The sequence below is a fragment of the Ictalurus punctatus genome, chromosome 6, assembly GCF_001660625.3.
Source record: "Ictalurus punctatus breed USDA103 chromosome 6, Coco_2.0, whole genome shotgun sequence".
NCBI classification, from domain to species: Eukaryota; Metazoa; Chordata; class Actinopteri; order Siluriformes; family Ictaluridae; genus Ictalurus; species Ictalurus punctatus.
Genome location: NC_030421.2, coordinates 3,706,264 through 3,729,134, shown reverse-complemented (window position 1 = coordinate 3,729,134; position 22,871 = coordinate 3,706,264). Strand labels below are relative to the sequence as shown.

General features: G+C 39.5%; 1 protein-coding gene and 1 long non-coding RNA gene across 2 annotated transcripts; both read right to left on the bottom strand.

Moving 5' to 3' along the window:
- Nucleotides 1-258: 258 nt before the first annotated feature.
- On the bottom strand, nt 259-18,036 carry zgc:92380 (keratin). The gene is made up of 8 exons (XM_017469762.3): nt 17,598-18,036; nt 13,102-13,184; nt 11,691-11,847; nt 8,748-8,912; nt 7,813-7,938; nt 4,548-4,945; nt 2,557-2,591; nt 259-1,096 (listed from the first exon to the last, which is right to left on the bottom strand). Exons 1-8 carry the CDS (start codon nt 17,907-17,909, stop codon nt 411-413), a joined length of 1,962 nt encoding a protein of 653 aa, XP_017325251.2. The 5' UTR covers nt 17,910-18,036; the 3' UTR covers nt 259-410.
- A 1,453-nt stretch (nt 18,037-19,489) lies between these two features.
- On the bottom strand, nt 19,490-22,871 carry LOC108266443 (uncharacterized). Its single transcript, XR_001812891.3, has 3 exons — nt 22,763-22,871; nt 21,900-22,306; nt 19,490-19,579 (listed from the first exon to the last, which is right to left on the bottom strand). It is a non-coding gene; the product is annotated as an uncharacterized LOC108266443 (long non-coding RNA).

Here is a 22,871-nt window from a genome sequence, read left to right as displayed (position 1 = left end):
GGTTGTCTCATGGGAAAAATAACCATCTCCTGTGTTTATTTTACTCGCCAGTTATATTTATCCTAAGCTAACGGCGGTTGTTATTATTATTATTATTATTATATTAAATTGTCTTACTGCTCAGATATCGTTAACTTGATTTATAAAGTCGTATCTCGGATCAGCTACTGTACTAAACCCAATAATGTGACGGTGTCTCTTTGATTACAAAACTGTGAAACACCCAGACGATACACAATACACACCAAGCCTTAGGGGTCAGAGGTCACACTTCTTTTATTGTTGAACAGAGGGACAACAGGCAGACATGCACACTTCAGAGACAGAGAGAAATATAGAAAGAAAGAGATTAAGGCAGTAATTTAAAACTGACACCACTGAGGACGTTGTGCAACACTGCAGTGGAAGCATCATTCTTCCACGTTCTGTAAAGCCTCCGCCTCTGGGTTCTCCACAGTAGGTTTTAACTCCACCTCCTCCTTGGCCTCATTGTCCTCCACAGGACTTGCCGCCTTCTCCACCTGAGTGTGCACCACAGGACTCGCTGTGTCTTCCACCTTCTCCACCTGAGTGTGCACCACAAGACTCACTGCGTCTTCCACCTTCTCCACCTGAGTGTGCACCACAGGACTCACTGCGTCTTCCACCTTCTCCACCTGAGTGTGCACCACAAGACTCACTGCGTCTTCCACCTTCTCCACCTGAGTGTGCACCACAAGACTCACTGCGTCTTCCACCTTCTCCACGTTAACATCCTCTACAGTGTACTCTGTACTTTCTTTCTCCACCAGAATGTCTTCTACGAGGCTCACCATCTCCTCTTCCTCCGCCTTCTCGGCTACAGTGTCCTCCACTGGGCTCACTGTCCTGGGCTCCTCCTCGTTCTCCGCCTGAACTTCCACCACCGTCTCCTCCTCCTTCTCCATTTCCTCTTCAATAACTCGGTCTTCTTCCATTCCTTGTCCATCTTCTTTTTGATCGTACTGCTTGTTCATGGCAGTGTTTGCAGAGTTCAGCTCCAGGTCCTTCTGAACGACTGTCTGTTCTTCCACGATTTCGTTATTGAGTATCGGGTCAGGAATCAGGTACCGGGGCTCTGCGAGAGAACAAGCAGTACAGAGATCATTACAGGGTTTTTGATTTGCTTTAGCATAAATATGAATATGGTGGTGTATTGATGTATGGTGGTGTATTGATGTATGGTGGTGTAACAGTAAATAATGAAGTGGACTTATCAGGTGTTATATACTTATATGCAGGTCTTTAAAAAGTTATAATTTTGTCTGAAACTCAATTTTTTTTTTTTCCAATTAAAAGCCTTAAAGGGATAGTTCACCCAAAAATGGAAATTCTGTCATCAGTTACTCACCCTCATGTCGTTCCAAACCCGTACGACTTTCATTCATCTTTGGAACACAAATGAAGATGTTTTTAATGAAACCTGTGAGATTTCTGTTCCTCCATTGGCAGTCCAAGTAACCAAAACGTTCACGCTCCAAAAAGATGAAAGTCCCAAAGATGAAAGTTTTATGGGTTTGGAACGACACGAGGGTGAGTAATTGATGACGGATCACCCAAAAATGAAAATTTTATCACTTTAAAACAGTATTAAAGTATAAAATTATTGTTAAAGTATTAACACTTTATTTAATACACACAGTATTAAAGTGTAAAAATTCAAATGTACATAGTTATATATATATATATATATATATATATATATATATACACACACACATATGCACATAAATATATATATATATATATATATATATATATATATATATATATATATGTGTGTGTGTGTGTGTGTGTGTGTGTGTGTGTGTGTGTGTGTGTGTATTGCATGCTATCCATGGCTCAGAGATGAAATTAGCTGTACTGCCTAGGTGGGAGGTTCACGTTCTCTTTCCATCAACTAGCCAATCAGGGACACCTATGGGTTCATGTATGAGGAAGAGGGCAGATAGCGCTTTCCTCCGAGTGTGTTACTCTGCCCACTGATGTAGCATGAGCAGTAGTTTGAAAAGATGTGGTTGTGACTGGTTACTGTTACTCACACTGGAGACATAAATGCCTCCATACCAACAATGCAATAGTGCTGTGGTGTAAATGTAATGTAATGTAGTTTGGTATAATATGGGGGACAGTATATGTACAACATGACTGTCTAAGAGCTCTAAAGATCTCTGAAGGTATCAAACCCATGAGGCCTTGTAAACTTTCCTACTTTGTGTTTTTCCTCTCTCTCTCTCTCTCTCTCTTTTTTCTTTAAAGGTAACAAACATACCCGCTTTTGTCTAACGATCTATCACGCTTTATGCTTCAGTGGAGACACACACACACATCATCAGCAATCATGGCTGATGTGACAGGTTTAAAAGGATTGACATGTTGGTTCGGACAGCATGAGAAAACAGTAATCGTGGTTTTTAAGTGGGTGTTTAACCAGTGGAGATGAATTAGGTGTTCAGTGTAGACGAGTGACAGGCAGAGAACTAGACTGTAAGACGGGATGGACGAATGGGTGAATAATCAGAATGACACAGCACTTACCAGCGCTCAGAGCCTGCTCTAATGAGAACTCCACACTGAGAGAGAGAGAGAGAGAGAGAGAGAGAGAGAGAGAGAGAGAATGAATGTGTTTAGACGAGCAGAAGACAGACACTGAGGGTGTGTTAGTTAGGAGCTTATTGCACAATACTCTGAGACGTTTAACACACGCAACACTATACTGATACTGGACGTTTCGGGGTGTTTTCACACCGAGTTCGTTTGAGCCGGTTCAGCGTGTATATGTGAACGAGGCGAGTGATCTCAGACCCCCCTAAAAGGACGCAAACACGAACGGAAGTTCGTTTGTGGTTTGATTTCTTCGTGACATGGGAAAGCAACGAGGTCCCGGTCCACCTTGTGTTTCGTTTCGACATGTGAAACCTGGAGGCTCGCCGTACCTGCAGCCATGTCAGGTCACGGGGTCGTGTGGTCTCAGGAGGAGAGCTGTGCACTTTTTGAAATTTGGAAAGAGGATTGCATTAAACGGCAACACGTAAGAACTTAAAAATGAAGGAAAGAGGCTGTAACAGGAAAGTAAAAACAAAAAAAAACACGAGCACCCGTGACACGACGCGTCGGAGTGGTGAGTCCACTGAAATGAACGATTAAGGTCCCTTCTATGAGGACTTGGATGAAATTTTAGGTGCAAGCTGGAGTTCTTATGAAGTTGTGGTGCGAACAAGAACGGGTCTGAGATCACTTCGTTGCTGAAGAGGAACGAAAAAAAGAACCGGGTTCTCGTTTGAGTCCACTATATTGTGAACACCAAAAGGACTGAGGTCACTTTCGGCCAGGTTCACGGTTTTAAGTGAACTGGGTTTGGTTCTTTTAAAACGAACTATATATGAAAACACCCTTAAACAACCATCAGTACTGCTGGGCTCCCATTCAGGAGGCAGTGTCAGGACGGGCTTCTAATAATCTACTGAATATCGAATTACATTTACGGAATCCAATCTTTCTGTTCACAGGACAAGAGTTACATTAAAGTTTGCAAACATGGCAGAGAGAACCGTCTCGCTCTGACTGAGAAGTACGTTTACAACTCTGACTATAACTCAACCGCCTTCCTCTCGGCAAATACTTCTGCTTTATAATTCCGTCTATAGATCAATAGCCACACCAGTCAGGTCACTCTTGGATAGCAGAACATTTTTTTTTTTTTTTAGAAATCTGAATGCATTGCCGGTTATGTTTAACATTTTCTATTTCTTTTTTTTTTTTTCCCGGTTAAAGCGGCGGTTTGTAATTTTAGAGCGAATTGCAACTGCAGTGAAAACACTGACATGCTCTCTAAGGGACACCACAGGCACGGTTGAAACCACACGTGTTAGCTTTTAAGTAAAAGGGGCGGGGCAGAGCTGAGCAGCTTTTTGTCATTGAGAGCTGAGCTCAATTCTGGGCTGGAAAAATGTCAACAGAAGCTTGACATGAAGGGACCAAGCAGCTCTATCACATGGCAATATTATGAGTTTTTCTAAAGTATCTTTGAAATGACTCGATCATGTTCAGTACAGAAACACTTTAAACCAATACAGGAACATATTTTAAATATTACAAACCGCACCTTTAACATACTGCTTAGCCAGCACAGGGAATAATAACCATTCAAAAATATTAATAATAAAAAAAATATTTAAAAAAAAAAAAAACACATTTGCATTTCAAATGTTGGCTCGGACCTATTCGATTCCTAGGGTGAAGTTTTATTTGGCAGACTTCCATGTTATATTGCCGGGGGCTGAAACTGGCTGCGACAGGTCTGCTGTTTATTTTTTCCTTTCTTGCGAAAAAATGTGATTTAGAGCTTTCTGGAAGTCACAACCACGAAGTGTTAGCTCATTTCCCTTCAATTACTGTATATCAGCATTTTTAGATGATTTGCATGTTAAGGCTCTGTAATATGGCAACTTTTTTATGCACAATATGCGTAATTACTCAAATTGTCATAGCTACTGTATAGATTTGTGACATCTCTTGCTTTCATTTACCTTTCGCCATCTCCATCCAAACCGACGCCTCCAATATTAGCATCTTCAAATGCACCATTATCGATGACATTAGCATCTTCTGGTGGGCCGGTATTCTTGATATTGAAATCTTCTCGTGCTCCCATGCCTCTAGAATCACCATATTCAGGTAATCCAAAATCGGGGACACCGCTGGAGGGCAGTCCTGTGCCTGCCAGAAGACTGTGATAGACAGCGATCTCTTCCTCCAGTTTACTCTTGATGTTAATCAGAGCCTCGTACTCCGCCCCCTGCCTTTTCACCTGGGCGAGGACATCCGCAAGCTCCGCCTCCAGCTGCTGGATAACCATGTTGTGATTGTTTACGTTTCTGGAGCAATGTCCCACCGTGTCATTCAGCGTGTCTTCCAGAGAGCGGTTCTGTAAAGAGACGTGTCCGGTTAGCCGTCAGCGCATGAGCGTTAAACGTTAAGTGCATTTCTGCATACATGCGCTCACAGATGCACACGATTGGCTAGTGTCGCTGTGATTGACAGGGGATAGAAAGAATGCCCCTCCCACCAAATATTTATTTTCTACATAAAAATAAATATTATATCACGCAAAATAAAAATGTAGTATAAAATCATATAGTATTTTTTATTATCGTTTTTTTTTTTTTCTTGTAATTTCTAGTATAGAGTACAGTGCTGTGAAAAAGTATTTGCCCCATCCTGATTTCTTCTGTTTTCTTGTACGTCTAATACTAAATCTTTTTAAATCTTCAAACGAAATACAACATAAAACAAAAGACAACCTGAGTAAACACACAATACAGTTATTTATTTATTTACTGAGGTGGAAAAAAATGTTATCCAACACCTATCACCAATGTGAAAAACTATTTGGCCCCTTAAACTTAAAATCTGGTTGTGCCACCTTTAGCAGCAACCAAATGCTTCCAATAACTGGAGATCGGTCTTTCACTTACTTCTAGGACTAGGACTTATTCCTACGCTTTGGATCGTTGTCTTGCTGCATAATCCAGTTGCGCTTGAGTTTCTCCTTTAGGATTTTCTGGTAGAGAGCAGAATTCATGTTTTCCTCAATTATTGCAAGTTGCCCAGTCCCTGAAGCAGTAAAGCATCCCCACACCATCACACTACCTCCACCATGCTTGACTGTAGCTATGATGATGTTTTTGTGGAATTCGGTGTTTGGTTTAAGCTAGATATAACGGGACTCCTGTCTTCCAAATAATTCCACTTTCCACTCATCAGTCCACAGAACATTCTCTAAAAGGTTTGAGGATCATCAAGGTGTGTTTTAGCAAAATTCAGACGAGCGTTAATGTTCTTCTGGGTCAGCAGTGGTTTTCACCTCACCACTCTTCCATGGATGCCATTACTGCCCAGTGTCTGTCTGATAGTGGAGTCATGAACAGTGACCTTTATTGATGCAAGAGAGGCCTGTAGGTCCTTAAATGTTGTCCTCGGCTCTTTTGTGACTTCCTGGATGAATGGTTACTGTGCTCTTGGAGGAGTTTTGGAAGGTCGGCCACTTCTGGGAAGGTTCACTACTGTGCCGAGTTTTTCCATTTGTTAATGAGAGAGAGGTCAGAGGCGAATGGCCAGACAGGTTCAAGGTGACAGGAAGGCAATGATAACTCAAATAACCACTTTTTACAACCGTGGTGAGCAGAAAAGCATCTCAGAACATACAACTTTGAGGAGGATGGGAAACAACAGCAGAAGACCGAATCGGATTCCACTTCTGTCAGCCGGACTGCTTCCGATACAGATTATAGGGTGAGAACTTGGCATCAACAGCATGAATCCATGGACCCAACTTGCCTGGTGTCAACGTTGAGTCCGGTAATCGTGGTTTAATGGTGTGGGGAATGTTTTCTTGGCACAAATTTGATCCCTTACTACCAACCAAAGGCCATTTTCAGGAGATTCGCAGCATGAACGTGAAACTGAGAAATCTGAAGCAATAATGTGATGCAATCATGTCAACATGGACCACTGCTCATTGGTGAACAGAACAGACGGTGTTAAAAGCAGACACACCTTGTGCATTTATGCAGATAATGCATTTGCACTAATTTAGCCTGTCACGAATTTTGGCACAAATTAAATATTCTTGCAAACAGCACAGGTTGCCTAGTGTTTTTTTTATCTGCAGATTTATTTATTTATTTTTATTTTTTTACAGACTCCATGTTTACATCTGGTTTTCTTTGATTCAGAGACTTCCAGTTAAGCTGAACGAGGAAGTGAAATCTGAGCTTAAGTAATGTGCGTCTTTCATGGATGAAAGCCCGGTTACCAATAGCAGTGTTAACCGCCGAGTTGACGGTAGGCAACCGAGCTTATGTTTAGATGATGCACTTTGGGTATATTTTCTTCCTAAAATGTTTAGTGTTTTTCTAAAAATAAATAAATAAAAGTCAAATGAAATAAAGTACTAACAACTAGTCGTGTATCTTTTTTTGATGAAATGTAAACACTTTTTCACTACTCGACAATCTATTTAAACACTTTTTTACAAAAAAAATATTTTACTCTTTCATTTTAATTCTATTTAAGGTAAGTTTCCAGAAGTGTCGGTTATTTAAGAAGAACGTATTCAATATAATAATACCTTATTAGTAGTAATAATTACAAATTATAAAAGCTATCTGAAGAAAAGTGAATAACAAAAACAACAACAAGAAGAAGCAGTTAAGGATCATATTTACCATATTCAGTTAAAATCATCTTGTCGTGTATTAAATATGTTCTAATACAAATATTATAATGAACAGTTTTTGATGTTGGAAAGCATCTCTCTCTCTCTCTCTCTCTCTCTCTCTCTCTCTCTCTCTCTCTCATGGTGGGTTCAGTCTCCCAGGTCATAAACCTGTTGTACAGGTCCCACAAGTCCTCTGTGTTTAATCACTCGGAATGATAATATGACCGCTAATAAAGAGCCGACAGAGCTAATAAAATTTTCCACTGTCAGGATCTGGCTTGATGCAAAGCAATAAAAAATATATATATTTAATTACCTAAAATTATATGAGAACAAGGAACCATGTTAAATGACATGTCTTTCTTCTTCTAGCCTGAAACATGATCAATGTCTGCTGAATGAAAGACATTTAAAGCTGCCAGGTGTTTCACCTGATACAATACGATTACACAGAGGCCACGCCTACTTCACTGGGACTGACTGTACAAAATCTGCACTTCTTTCATTCTATGCTGGGGAGCGTGCGTGTTTGTGTGTGTGAGTGTGTGTGTATGTATGTGTGTGTGTTATACCATGCTGTGCATGCCCTGAAGTTCGATCTCCAGCTGTTGTTTCTGTCTGCGCAGGTCGCTCAGCTCGCTCTGTCCCTGCTGGAGAGCATCGGTGTTCCTGCTCACCTCTGCTGAGATGTTTTCAAACTGTCAAAAAACGTTAGTGAAGACTGTAGTTGAAGGAAAAGAACACGGTTCTCGCAATATTATCACACGGTACATCTGGCTAGCGTTGTACATGTCGAGAGTATATAATCGTGTGTGAGGAAACGTAATCAATTCCATAGACCGACCGCAGCTTGCTCTAAAACCTACAGGTATCCCCCATTGCATTCATGTTACAAGAGATCGTACTAATCTACAGTGACGCTTCTGGTTTGTTCACGTTATCATTACAGCTGTGACGGATCATTTTACAGATTTACAAGCACAAAGATGAATCGCTGAGGAAGAAAGCCGCTCGGGCGTAGTGAAAGACGCCCGGTTTTATTTCCACGTTGATTAAAAGCATCGATTGAAAGAAACCAGGCCAATAGAAATACCTTTCGAATATCAACTCTACGTAAACAAACTCATTTTAATGCACCAGGATGTTTCTGTTACAAAGTGTTTACTTCTTACATCCTTTTTTTTTTTTTCCTTCCTCAATCTTCACTACAGCAATTTCACGTTAATTAAAAAAAAAAACGTATTAATGAATGATGTGTTGTTTTAACAGTTTACGGTTACGTTTAATGTTGTGGAACATCTGTGAGGTAAGTTCGGGTACACTAGATGTGGGCGTGTCCACCAAATTATGCAAGTTTGGATCGACTTGGCGCAGCAACTACGAGTAGGAGCGAAGACTGTGATCCGCCTTCGAGTCCGAATAGTTTCATATATATATATATATATATATATATATATATATATATATATATGAAAAAAAAGCAACGTGATATAAAAAGTTCTCTGACCTTGGCTTGGTACCAGGCCTCGGTCTCCTCCCGGTTCTTCTGTGCCGCTTTTGCATATTGATGGCGGATTTTGTCGATGGTCTCGCTGAGGTCTTGGCCCTTCGCAGCGTCCATCTGCACGTCCACGGTGGCGTCTCTGATCTGGCCTTTCACACTGGCGACATCCTAAACAAGGATATAAATAGGTCGTATCAATATACATATAAAAAGCAATACATACATAAGCATGGGGCAGTGGTGGCTTAGCCGTTAAGGGTTACTGATCGACAGGTCGGGGGTTCAAGCCCCAGGACTGCCAGGCTCTGGGTGAACCCCGACCTTCCGAGAGCCTAGCCCCGGTGCTGCCAATCTGCCACTGTTGGGCCCTTGAGCACGGCCCTTAACCCTCTCGACCCCAGGGCGCGCTGTATCATGTCTGACCCTGCGCTCTGACCCCAACTTCCTAACATGCCGGAATATGCGAAGAAAACAATTTCACTCTGCTGTAATGTCTACGTGACCAATAAAGACTCATCATCATTATCACATGACTCACTGGAACAAACACTGACAAGTGTAGACATTAGATAACGTGTATATCTGCATGTTTATTCAAAGCTGATTAGAATTAACCTCCTAACCCCCGAAAAGCCTAGCACATGTCTCGGTGTAGTAATTACTCACCTTGTGTAACAGATTCGATGTTAAAGGGTTTCAACTGCGATTAAAGGTGCAGTATGCAATTTTAATTCAACAACACGTTAAAGAATTGCTTTTAAGAATCGTCGTCACGTCCTTATAGAGGATGAACACATGTATAAATATAGATTCAGAGTTTTGGAGCAGGTTATACGACTCATTAAGATGACGGCCGAGGACTGTATACAGTAGCCAAGGTGGGAATGTGACGCTACTAACAGTAACCTTCCCGCGATGTCGCCTTCTGGGGCAATCTCTCAGCTGCTCATTGGTTGAAGACTAGATGAACTGGAATATGAAGAGACCCTATGAGTGTTTATTTATATTTTTAATGTCCTGTAGCTCAGGAAAGGCCAGGGAAGTTTGTTTTTGAACTATTTATACTATCAATAATAATATCTTTTGTATTTAAGAGACTTGGGGGTGTTCAGTTATAATGAAATTCAGTATGGGTCAAGTCAGAGAGCAAAATCAGCTCCCGGATTGTTGGATTCACGAATAACTAGTACTGAACTGGGATTAAACGTGCACGAAGTAATAAAATCGTTGTTCTTATGCATGTTTATTTGTATAATGTTCATATGTTTATTATTACGTTGTTATATACATGGTTACTAATTACAAGGTTATTGTGTACACACCTGGTTTTGAAGCCAGTGCTCCTCTGTAGAGCCACTATATAACTCTACATAACTCATAATAATATCTCAAATCCAAACACTCACATGATTTGCTGCCTTCTTTACCATTGCAAATATTCAAGTAAAATTAGAATAAAAATTTTTTAAAAAGACCTCCGGGTAAAATAAAAATTATTTTAAAAACCTTGTAAAATTTCTAAAAAAAAATTTGTGTTTAACAGTAGCATGATTCTGTTCATTGACTTCGTGTCCAAATTTTTATTTGAATTCTTTTGATATAACATTCCCATTTTGCTGGCAAATCAATAAATTCACCTGTTTTAGAAAGATACAAAAAGACACGAAAGGTAACACAGATAGACCCAGAAGCCATTTTGGAAATGTGTGTTATTTTAACTTGTCTCAGTTTCAATAAAAGTGACATGTTCTGTTGTTGGATTCAGAAATAGCAATAGCTAATTTGTGTGTTAAAAAAAAAAAATTTTAGGTCGAAAACTCAATAGAACACCATTGAATTGGCTGGAAAACTCACACGGGATCAAAAGGCGCATGTTTAAATGGAACGGTTTCTACGAAGTTTTCTTAAAATTGTGAGAATCGTTTTTTTTGTTGTTTTTTTTTAAAATTACATCCAGCTAAAAATGTATATAAAGCTACTGTATACGTTCTAAAAGACGGACGAGCAGAGACATCTGTAGACATTTCGCATCGTTATAAAGCTTCACGGTGAAAGTCGCGTCGTATTCGGAGTCCTTACAGAGCTTACAGAGCACGTACAGGATCTCGTTGCCGAAAGGTATCCGTCCGGAGAGACATGCAAAAGAATTTCCAAAACATTAGATGTACTACGGAAGACAGGGAAAGCCATCGTCAACAAGTGAAGAACATGGGACATCGGTGTGGCATTACCAGGAACAGGACGTCCTGTCCAAAAGTATCAAAACAACAAGATGAAATCTTCTCAAGGAGGCCAGGAGAAGCATTAAAGGAGCTGTCTGGTACTGTAAGTACAGGTAAATACATCCTGCATGTGAACATCTCTTGAATTCTTCATGTCTGATGGAAGGCATTTCTCGTGGAAAAAAAAAAAAAAAAAAGAATAATCCAAGCCCTCTTAAAATTAGGCAAACCATGTGGCAAAATGTGTAAAAGTCTGATGAGACCAATGTAGAACTTTTTTGGCCATAATTCTAAAAGATATGTTTGGAGCAAAGACACGTACAGCTTACCACAGAAAGAACACCATACGCATGGTGAAGCATGCTGCTGGCAGCATCATGCGTTTTATTTAGCCTGCAGGACTGTGGTCTTGTGATTGACCTGTTTTGTGTAGTTTTTTCAACTTTGCAGCAGTCGTCATGCTATTCTGTGATTTTATTTATTTATTATTATTTTTTTTTTAAGTGTCACGTATATATCTTTTAATAATAGTTACAGAAATGTGGTATTTGACAAATGTTGTTTTTAGTTATTGGACCTTTAATGGCTGTCATTCTGAGATGTGGTTTATTTACTTTAAAGTTTATGGTTATAGTTCCAACTCCAGCTCGTGGCTTCCTTTATAAAGTACTTACTGCACCTTTAATGGCCGTCCTGTAGATGTACTTTATGATTTAAGCGGTACCTCTTCATGACTCTTTTTCAGGAATATCAGCTCCTCCGTCAGAGCCTCGACCTCGCTCTCCAGCTGCATGCGGTTCATGTGCGTGTCGTCGATCATCTTCCGGAGGTTCGTGATGTCCTGTTCGACTCCCTGGCGGACTGCGATCTCCGCCTCTAACCTGCGGTTCACCAATCCACACACGCACATGTACACACATACAGGTTCACGCTTCACTTCTCCAGTCATCCATGTGTACACAACGCTGTGTTTGCACAACATCGTAGGCAGGTATAATTACGTGCTTTTCCAGACGCAGACTGCGTGTCGGCTTTGCTTAAATCGCTCTGTCTGCTCAAGTCCTCAATTTACAATCTACATTTAGTACAGAAGGGATTCATTTCTGTCTGAACGAGCAATCTTTATGCATGTACCACAGTGGACAAACACACAACCAGATATTAAGCTCAGGCGTGACTCAGAAGTGTAGCTGAAACACAACATTCTGCTTAATTATTGTTGTCTTTGAGTCACTGATTAATCAGCTTCACTCAAATACGCAGTCGAGTCGACAAACAAACGAACAGGACGTTTTCTGACTCGAACTCCAAGTCTTGTTGTATACCTTTACTCTCTTTGAACTGAATCTCAATCGTAATCTCACTTGGACATTATATTTTGCTTTCTTCAGTCACGTCCTATCGTGTTTAGGGTCTCGGGCTGGGCAATATAATGACATAATATTGATAGTGTGATAAATTATGTCACAATACACTTTTATATATGATATAATGGGTATCACAGTATTGTCTTTATATATAAACTATCTTTAATTTAAGTCAAAAGCATCAGATGTCCTCATCAAACATCAGAATGGGGAAAAGGTGTGATATCTGCGACTTTAACCGCGGCATGTGTGTTAGTTCCAGACGTGAGTATTTCCGAAGCTGCTGATCTCCTGGAATTTTCACACACAACGGTCTCTAGAGTTTATACAGAATGGTGCGGAAAACAAAAAACATCCGGTGTTTGGAGGCTGAAACTGGGCTCAAACCAGCCCGTCTTGCACCAACATCCACAGAGATCACACTTTTAACTCATTCTGATGTTTGGTGTGAACATGAACTGAAGCTCTTGACCTGTATCTGCACGATATAATGCATTGTGCTGCTGCCACATGATTGGTTGATTCGATGACTGTATAAATGAGCACAGGTTTTCCTATTAAAGTGGATGGTGAGTGTATATACTATATTATATATTATTATATGTACGTCTTCAAGTATCATGATATGATATTTTTGTCATATGGCCCACTCCTCACCTTCAGATTGCTCATTTAGGTTCCCAGTTTTTGTAAAGTAGCCTCGTGACAACAGCTGCCGGGAAAAAAAGGCTTTATTAATAAACGGAAGTGTAAAAGTGAGAGTCTTACTTGACTTTAAAGTCATCAGCGGCCAGTCTGGAGTTATCGATGTGTAGCATGAGGCGAGCGTTATCCAGCGTCATTTCTTTCACCTGGAGAGTGAAGTAAAAGTATGTACACTATATCACAAACGCTACAGACAAAACAACTCTACTGTGTGTCATTTAGAACTGAACTACTGCCTGGCAATAAAGACTCGTGGTAAAGCTTAGCATGAATATATTAGGATTTCCAGAAGAGAGAAAAAAGAGAAGCTGTTCAGGAAATGACTCTTTATAGCTGCTATAATGTGATAGCAGTGATAGCAGGAAGTAATTATATTGAGGATAAATAGATATAAAAGTGTGATGTGTCATTCTTTAATAAACAACACATTTTAGCACCGGCGAATAATTAATCAGTTTCAAGGAAAGCTTAACTCTCATGTCGGTCTGCGCCAGACCATCCCGTCATCAATTTTTTTCTTTTTTAAATAACAGCAGGCATTATTATTATTATTATTATTATTATTATTATTATTATTACTATTACTGTTATTGTTGTTGTGGCCTCACTGACCACAACAAGTGAGCAAACACTGGTCAAATTTTTTTTGTTATTTATGTTTTTTTACATTATGTATTCTGAGGTGTAACAATGGACACGGTGGATCTAAAAAGTCTACACACCCCTGTTAAATGACCCGAAGCGAACCTCCAGATCAACAGAGGAACAGCTTCACCAAAACAAAATCAAGGTGTTGGAACGGCCCAGTCAGAGTCCAGACCTTGATCCAATCAATCCAATCTGTGTGGTGACCTGAAGCCGGCTGTGTACAGGAGACGCCCCGCCCATCTGACAGAGTTAGAACGCTTTAATAAGGAAGAATAGCAAAATATTGCTAAGTCAAGACGCTCCAAACTGACTGACTCTTGCCCAAAAAGATTGAATGCTTTGATAAAATCTAAGTATTGGTGTAGGGGTGTGCAAACTTATGCACCCAGATTACTGAACATTTTTTCCCATCCCCCCAAAACGATTCTTATTATTTTTCACTGTAGGTTAAAATTTTACAATAAAAGGTAGAAAAGGTTCTGACATGATGTATCTTGGTTTCATTTTTTTTTTTTTTACGTCACAAAAACCTGCCATTTTAACAGGGGCGTGTAGACTTTTTAGATCCAATACATCTTTATTTGGTTATTAGTTACCGTTAGCTAATGATATTGAATCCGTAGCGCTAGTGTACTCCAGCCTAAATGGATATTAGCGATGACTTTTTGTCGCTTGCTAGGAAACTAACAAATGTTGCTTAGGTGTGTGCCTTTTACATCATTAGGTCATTTTGTATGGATGTGGATCAGTATTTTGCCCCACCCTAGACGGTTACCCCGATAAAGTCACTGGGTCTAACCTGGCCACCCCATTGTAAACACATCTGTATTCATAGCATCTGGATTTCTTGATGAGGGTTCAGGTGTAGGAGCTTGTCTACCTTCTGTCAGTTCACCACCACATCAGGCATAGAAAAACTACAGCCTTAACATGTACAGTCATTGGAACGTTCGTTTAGAAAGCCGTACTTGGTTTATTTCCTTCTTATCTCGGTTTATCCATCATAAACATGCTGAGAATTGCAGTGTACTCACCAAGAATGTTTACTTTCTCTTTCTGGCCCTGTAGTAATTGCTGTCGAATGTAAATGAGCCATAATGTGTGCTAGTGGAGTTTATTTCAGACCAACCTAAAACCTCAGGAAGGTGTCGTGCTCGTTATTTTCAAATCTATTGATCGGTAAGTAAAGGCACCCTGTCTGCTTACCAGTGCACGTTAATCGGTTTTGACTGGTTTACTGAACGGTTCGATTCTTCCCGCGATACGTTTTCTGATCTGTATACTGTGAATCTTGGACAGAACACAGCGACGCTCTCACGATTAAATAAAGGTTCGTTTTTATTCTTATTTCAATTATTTACCTAATGAAACACTTATCTTTAAAAAAAAAAAAATTAACCTAGAATTTATCTCAAGTTAGGACACACAAAGTACGACAGATTTCAGGCTTAAACTATACTTTACTTAAATCTTACAGGCATAAGACTGACATTACATACAGCACATCGAGCGCTTAAAAATCTAAACATACAGTATTTGGTCTCATTCGTCTCTCTTTTTTTTTTTTTTTTAAATTCAGAGCATAAAACACTCATTTGATTTTTAAAAAATCGGGTAGGGTAAAATCACTACGCTTCTTTCAGAATTGAGTTCAGTGAGACTTCTTCCCGTATTTAAACCATGATGTAAAACAAGAGCCCCAGGTCTCCTTGACACATTTGCATGAGGATCAGGTTTTTGTTTGGGTGTGGCTGAACACACCAGTACATTCTCCTCTGCTTTATCCAATTCTCCAATATGAAAAAGCTTCAGGGTTTGGAGTCTGAGGCTGAAGGAAAACCTTTTATAGAGGTTCCGATGTGAATAAAATCATTAACGAATGGTTCTGCCTACACCAGAACTGTAACACTAATACACATACATATATAAAGTGTATGTGATTTAATATAATTATAACACAGTGAGTGAAATCCTCAGCCGTATTTCTATCAATGCACCACTGAAGGGAAATGATTATTTATTTATTTATTTTTAAAAAGGAGAAAATATTATTATCCATCACTTCACGGCTTAAAATTCTAAATACTGCATATTTTGTGTTTGATTCATCATCAAAATACATTTTTATTTAAGGCCTTATATCATTAGGCTACATAAAGCTTACAGACGATTACACTGGCATCAGCATTGTTAATTGAACTTCAAGGAATTGGCTGGAAAACACACACACACACACACACACACACACACATTCAGCAAAATCTCAAGTCTTGATTTAAGTCTTACAGCGGTGAAATATTAACCACTCCAAGCTTGACACGGTGCAAATCCGGCTAGTCTGAGGCCTGGAGTGAACCCTTCACTGACTACGTTTACATGGACAGCAATAATCTAATTATTGACCTTAATCTAAGTAAGGTAATAATGTGATTAAAGTGTTTACATGAGTCGCTTTTAGAATACTCCATGCCACTAAAACAGGAGTACTCCACCTGTTCGATTAGTGCTTACTTCGATTATGACCTTAATTAGATTAAGGTAAGTAAAAATGGCTGTTTACATGGTAGTTTCTTAATTAGAGTACGGTCTTAATCGGATTAAGAGTTGATTATTGTTGTCCACGTAAACGCAGCTACTGTTTACGCATGTTCAGACCGATGTAAATATGCCGATTTCATACTGTACGATGTAATTCAACACTATCAGAGTCAATTCTACACCGTACGTGTGGATTTAACACTCCAGGAGTCGTTTCAGCACTGTCGCCGTTAACAGGGCCAAAGGATATCCGAGTTTACTTTCATTCTGACTAGTTTTTTATTACGACATGACCTTGAAATGCATCACTGCCGGGATAATCGATCTGTTTACTGATACAAATTCATACACTCGAAAAAAAAAATCCTGGGTTCTTTTGGGTCATTTGGTTGGGATATTTTACATTCACTGGGATGCATTCACGTCACGTAAGGCAGGCGAATTCTTCAACAAATATGAAAATGAATGACGTCAGCTCTTATCGACAACACAAAAGGTATGTGTCTTTGTACAATATGGACCTTGTGAGCTTATTTAAAAACGAAACTAAAGAGCATTCAATCCCCCCCCCCCCTCAAGAGTACACCTTTCACACCGTTAATATTGCTCTTTTACCTAGAACCATGCATGTAAGTGTACTTTTCTTGAATTTTTTATTTTTTTTAAAATCCAAAACACGATCATGGTCTATTTATGAAACTTGAATGATTTTTAAAGTACTCTAGTGGTACTACAAGTACACATTTAAACGATACATAATAAAAATTAAAAAAGGTACTACTTCACCAACAAGGACAGGAAAGGTACTTTTTAGTACCCCCCTAATTTTTTTTAAGAGTGTAGAGTGAATTTAACCTCTCTGTACAGACCAACATTCACCTATTCATTTCGATACCTTATTTTAATTTCTTTAAATTTGCTCTTGTTTAAAAAGGGAGCTAAAGCCACTGATCACTCTACAAAATGGTACTAAAAAGGTACCTTAAGATGAAAGGTAGGTAGGTTTTAGAGTTAAGCTTTAAAGGTAGAGAACATGAATGGTTCTAGGTAGAAGAGTTATATTAAAGGTGCAGTAGGTGAGGGTAACGCCCCAGTGACAGGGATTCCATAACACCTTTTTTTTTCTTTAAAAAAAAAAAAAAAAAAATCAGATTGTAGTTCACTTTCCCAGCAAATGGAACACATGTCCATCTTGAATTTACACATTTATTATGGAACATATGAATTATACAGCCTATATATAAAGTCTGGAGACTCATTTTGCTGGAAGCCAAAATAAAAGAAACACCGTTTAGAAAACAAAACTTTTTTTTTTTTTTTTTTACTTCTACATATTTGGTAGTAAGGTACCAGCCTGGATCTGTCCTCCTCACCTGGTTTCTCAGGGTGGAGAGAGTGTTCTCATAGCCACTCCAGTCTCTCTGTCCGGCCGCGCGCCTCTCCTTTAACACCTCCTTAATCTGCGCCTCGAGCTTGTTATTGGCTTCCTCCAGCAGTCTCACCTGGCCCAGGTAACCCGCCAGACGCTCGTTCAGCCCGCGCATGGTCTCTTTTTCCTCTCCGGGATGCATTGCGCCTCCGGTGCTGCTCATGCGGTTAAAACTCGCACCGAAGCGCACCGGGCTGCGCTCGCGACCAAAACGCGCTTCCGCGCCCAAAGACGATGCTCTTGGTCCGCGCGACATGCTCGTGGATGCTGTTAATTATGATAATAATAATAATAATAATAATAACAGTAAGGAATGTGCGTGTTTGTGCGTGTGGAGCTCTGAGCGCGCGCTTGGACGCAAGGTTGCATGAGCTTGCCGAGCTGTGCAGGGGGTATTTATAGGCTATGACACACACCTGTGTGATGCTTTGCTTTGCTTTGCTTGTCGTAGGCGGTGGTTCATTTACTCACAAACGCATGGCATTATGGGTAAATACACACCGAGACTGAAACTACTTTTTTGTTGCACAAAGAAAAAAAACATATTAAGAAGAATCTGTCTGTACTCGCGTCGAGTAAACAATTACACACTTTAAATAAACATATTTATTAAACGAGTGAGCATTTATTTTTAGGGTTGTAGACCTTTTCCCAACTTTGTCCCTCTGTGATCTAAACACGACTGATTATTTGTGTGGTGATAGCATTAAAAGTGCAGTAATTTGTCCTACCGCTAGAGGGGGATGTAAAACTACTCTTTAACATCCATCCATTTTCTGTACCACTTATCCTACTAAGGATAATTTAAAAATCTCTACAATGCATGTCTTTGGACTGGAGGAGGAAAGACGAGTACCTGGAGGAAACCCCCAAAGCATGGGGAGAACATGCAAACTCCGCCCACACAGGGCAGAGGTGGGATTTGAACCCCACCCCAACCCCAAAGGTGCGAGGCAAATGTGTTATATGGTAAATGGCCTGCACTTATATAGCGCTTTTATCCAAAGCGCTTTACACTGTGTCTCATTCACCCATTCACACACACACACCAGTGGTAGCAGAGCTGCCACGCAAGGCATCAACTTAATTTGATAACTCGTTAACTTGCCATCAGGAGAAACTTGGGTTTCAGTGTCTTGTCCAAGCTTGTCCACTTCTGCATGTGGAGTCACGTGGACTGGGAATCGAACCACCAACCCTACGATTAGTGGATGACCCGCTCTACCACCTGAGCCACAGCCACCCTACTATTAAGCCACCATGCCCTCATACTCATTAAAATAAACAACAGTTTAGTGTCCAGCTTCAAAACACATCCTATATATTCTTCTTTCATCTTTCATTCATTCATTCATCGCCACTAACTGCTTTATCCTGGTAACACCGGAGTGTGAAGCATGGGAAACCAGTCCCAAACAGGACTCGCATGCACACACGTTCACATGCAGGAGTAAATTAGAGTCGACAATCCACTTTAACGGTGTATTTTGGGAGGTAGGAGCAAACTGGAGAACCTGGTGGAAACCCACGTGGACCCAGGGAGAACATGCGAAACGCCACACAGACAGTAACCTGAGCTCAGGATCGAACCAGGGACCGTGGAGACTGGTGTCGTGCCAAAGCTGCACCACCCTTCTTTCCACGTTTATGATTTTATATGATATTTTAAAATGTTCAAATTTCAAAATTGTTAACTTGTATAATAATAAGCACACTTTACTGCCTTCTGCTGGTGAATAGAAAATTGTGTCTAAGCCAGGTTACTAGAGACTCTTATTATTATTATTATTATTATTATTATTATTATTATTATTATTATTATTATTCATTCATTCATTCATCCTACCTCCTCTTTGCTTGGTGGCTGAACAGGTCAGTCCAGACTTCTCTATCACCAGCCATAAATTCCAGCTCCTCATGGGGGATCTGCAGACATTCCCAAGCCAGTTGTGAGATATAATCTTTCCAGCCTCAGGGTCTCCACCTTATGTTATATGTCTGATACAGTCCATCTCTCACTGGAGTTGACCAGGAGGCATCCTTGTAAGGTGCCTCTCATTCTAGAAGAGCAGCAGCTCCACTCTGAGACGCTCCCAGATTATTATTATTATTATTATTATTATTATTATTATTATTATTATTATTATTATTATAAGGAGTTCAAGCCAGAAGGGCTGAAACCCTGTTGTAATTGTAAGGATTTTTGGTAACACTTTATTTGAAGGGTACCTACATATGGGCTTCATAACACATTCATGACCCTTACATTAAGCTTTTATAAAACAGTGTTACATGCTTTATGAAAGGCTTATGTCAGAACTCGTCAGGCGACATGAGAGGTTTTATGTCATATGGGAGTGGAGAGAAAAGGGATACAGTTCATAACGCATTCATAAACATTACATAAATATTTTATTAAGCAGCATTAGACAATTTATTTTTAAAAAAAGACCAATTCTTGTCAGGTGACATTATATTTTTATGCGATATCTCAGATAGGTGTGGAGACAAAAGGCCTCTCAAGATTGATAGACGGTTAATATAATATGGATTACATAGAGATAAGATAATATTATCTTACATAAGACAATATAGATTACATATGAGCACATATGAGCTTTGGAATGTGTTGAATTAAGTATATGTCAGTTTACCTTTTTTGAACGGTTTACTTAATTTATGTAGGAATACGATGCGTCTGAAGGTGCGTCCCGTTTTTAAAGCATTTATGAACTCATATGTAAGATGCATGTATGCCAACATTATGAATGATTTTAATGCCCTTAAACTAAAGTGATAGAACTTTTTCCATTCGTTACCCCGTCCTGAAGCACTATTCCCATGTAATATGAATTTAAAGTGATGCATGCCAACATTAAGAATGATTTGCATGCACAATGATTTACATTAAACTGATACATTCTGATAATGCATTTACAGACCTTTTCTAAAGACTGCTCATAATCGTAATTTAATGGAAAAAAAATTCATGCCTATGACAAAAGCATGCAAAAAGAAAAACTTGTGTAAAATGTAATTGTTCGAATACAGAATGCACAGTAACAGTAGTAGTAGTGGTGTTAGTAGTAGTAGTACTAGTGGTTGTAGTACTAGTAGTAGTAGCAGTAGTAGTAGTAGTAGTAGTAGTAGTAGTAGTAGTGGTAGTAGTAGTGGTGGTAGTAGTGGTTGTAGTAGTGGTAGTAGTAGTGGTAGTAGTAGTAGTGGTAGTAGTGGTAGTGGTAGTAGTTGTAGTAGTAGTTGTAGTAGTAGTTGTAGTTGTAGTAGTTGTAGTAGTGGTGGTAGTAGTGGTAGTGGTAATAGTGGTTGTAGTAGTGTTAGTAGTAGTGGTAGTAGTAGTGTTAGTAGTAGTGGTAGTAGTGGTAGTGGTAGTAGTACTAGTAGTGGTAGTGTTAGTAGTAGTGTTAGTAGTAGTGGTAGTAGTGGTAGTGGTAGTAGTACTAGTAGTGGTAGTGGTAGTAGTAGTGGTAGTGGTAATAGTGGTTGTAGTAGTGTTAGTAGTGGTAGTAGTAATAGTGGTTGTAGTAGTGTTAGTAGTAGTGGTAGTGGTAGTAGTAGTAGTGGTGGTGGTAGTAGGGAATAGTGGATATAATGCCATTTTTAATGCACTTCCTGGGACAACATTCCAGTTTTTCTTCTGAAAAAGAACAAAAGAAGGTGATGTTCTTATCCTAGATTTTAAGATTCCCAACACTCCTGGCAGCCTGTGTTGATAAACAGGCGGAATAACAATGCTATGTCTCTTGTGACTGGAAGAACCATCAGGCCCAAGGTCAGACAGTGACCTTACACTCAGCAACACTGTTGGCTTCAACCATAATAAATCCTGCTTGAGACTGGAGAATGGTGGTTGACCTAGACTATAGGCTAACATCCCTACGGAAATAACCACTACAAGCCTCAGACCAGACTTATTGGTATGGTCCAGCAGTTTAAAAGCTCTAATCATCTCTAAACTCACAGTGCCCTGGGAAAATTCTGTGTGTGAGGCAAACAAGCGGAAACATCTCAGATATGCAGAGCTTGTCCCAGATGCTAGGCAGATAGCATGGAAAGTATAGATTCTCCCAGTGGGTCATTCTACATATATATATATATATACTCAGCCTTGCTACTTCGTGTTTCTTTGCACCTCATAACTGGGTTTTTTTTTTTTTTTGAAGTATGCAGTTCTTTCCTAGTCCTAGTTTGTTGGTACTCTGTTTTCCGTGTATAGACTTATGCTTACCGATTCTTGAATTTATGGCTGCAGATCTGCTTATCTTCTTAACCGTCCTGTCTGTTCAGGGAACAATTCCTGGAAAATCCTTCATAAATCCACTCAGCACTTGCATCCTACTACCTCTGGCTGTCATAAATTACAATCTGTTGAACTGTTTTACATATCATGAGCTATATTTGAGTCCGGCGATATAATAAAGGTCCATGCACTGCAGTAAAACCAAATTATTTTTGGTTTTTAGATAATATCTCTTTTTTTTTTTATTCTGTACCTGCTGGGCACAGATGGATCATACAGGCACGGGAACAAGGAAAATCAGACATGATGTATAGGATGAGACTGGTTTGTCCTCTACCAGAGCCAGAGCAGGAAATGAGAATTGCATGATGGGCATCTGTTTGTCCTCAACTGCCCTATGGAAAAACAACAGACAGCTCAAGCGGACCAAAAATAAAACTAAAGTAAATGGAAAAATCTTATTCATCTTATTCAAGTTTCTCTTTCTTGGCATGCATGTTAAAGAAATAGAAAGTACATGCAGTTTTTTTATATGTTGGTAATGATATGTTAGAAAATACAGTATTGTGCTGAACGAATACATGGATAATAATATTATATATTGACGAGAACCATTAACTTATTGTGGCCCTTATTTATACTTTTTAAAGAATGTTCAATCAAGATCAAATTCGCCTTTCAGCATGTTCATGGTGTGAAGCTTTACCCTGGAGCTACACGGCTAATGTGGATAACAATACAAGCTTATAGCTACAAATTGAAAGTCCTCACAACAAATCTGGTTGTCTACGTTTAGTGTAAAAGAAAAACAAAAAAACGACAGCAATACAGCTTATCTTCTGAAAAGTTACCATGGAGTCGTTGGTCGTTCTTTGATTTATTGTTTCACTCGTATTGTTGTTTTCTTCTCTGCTGGAACTTCGAAGTGATCTCAGTTCACATGATGGTGGGAAATTGTGT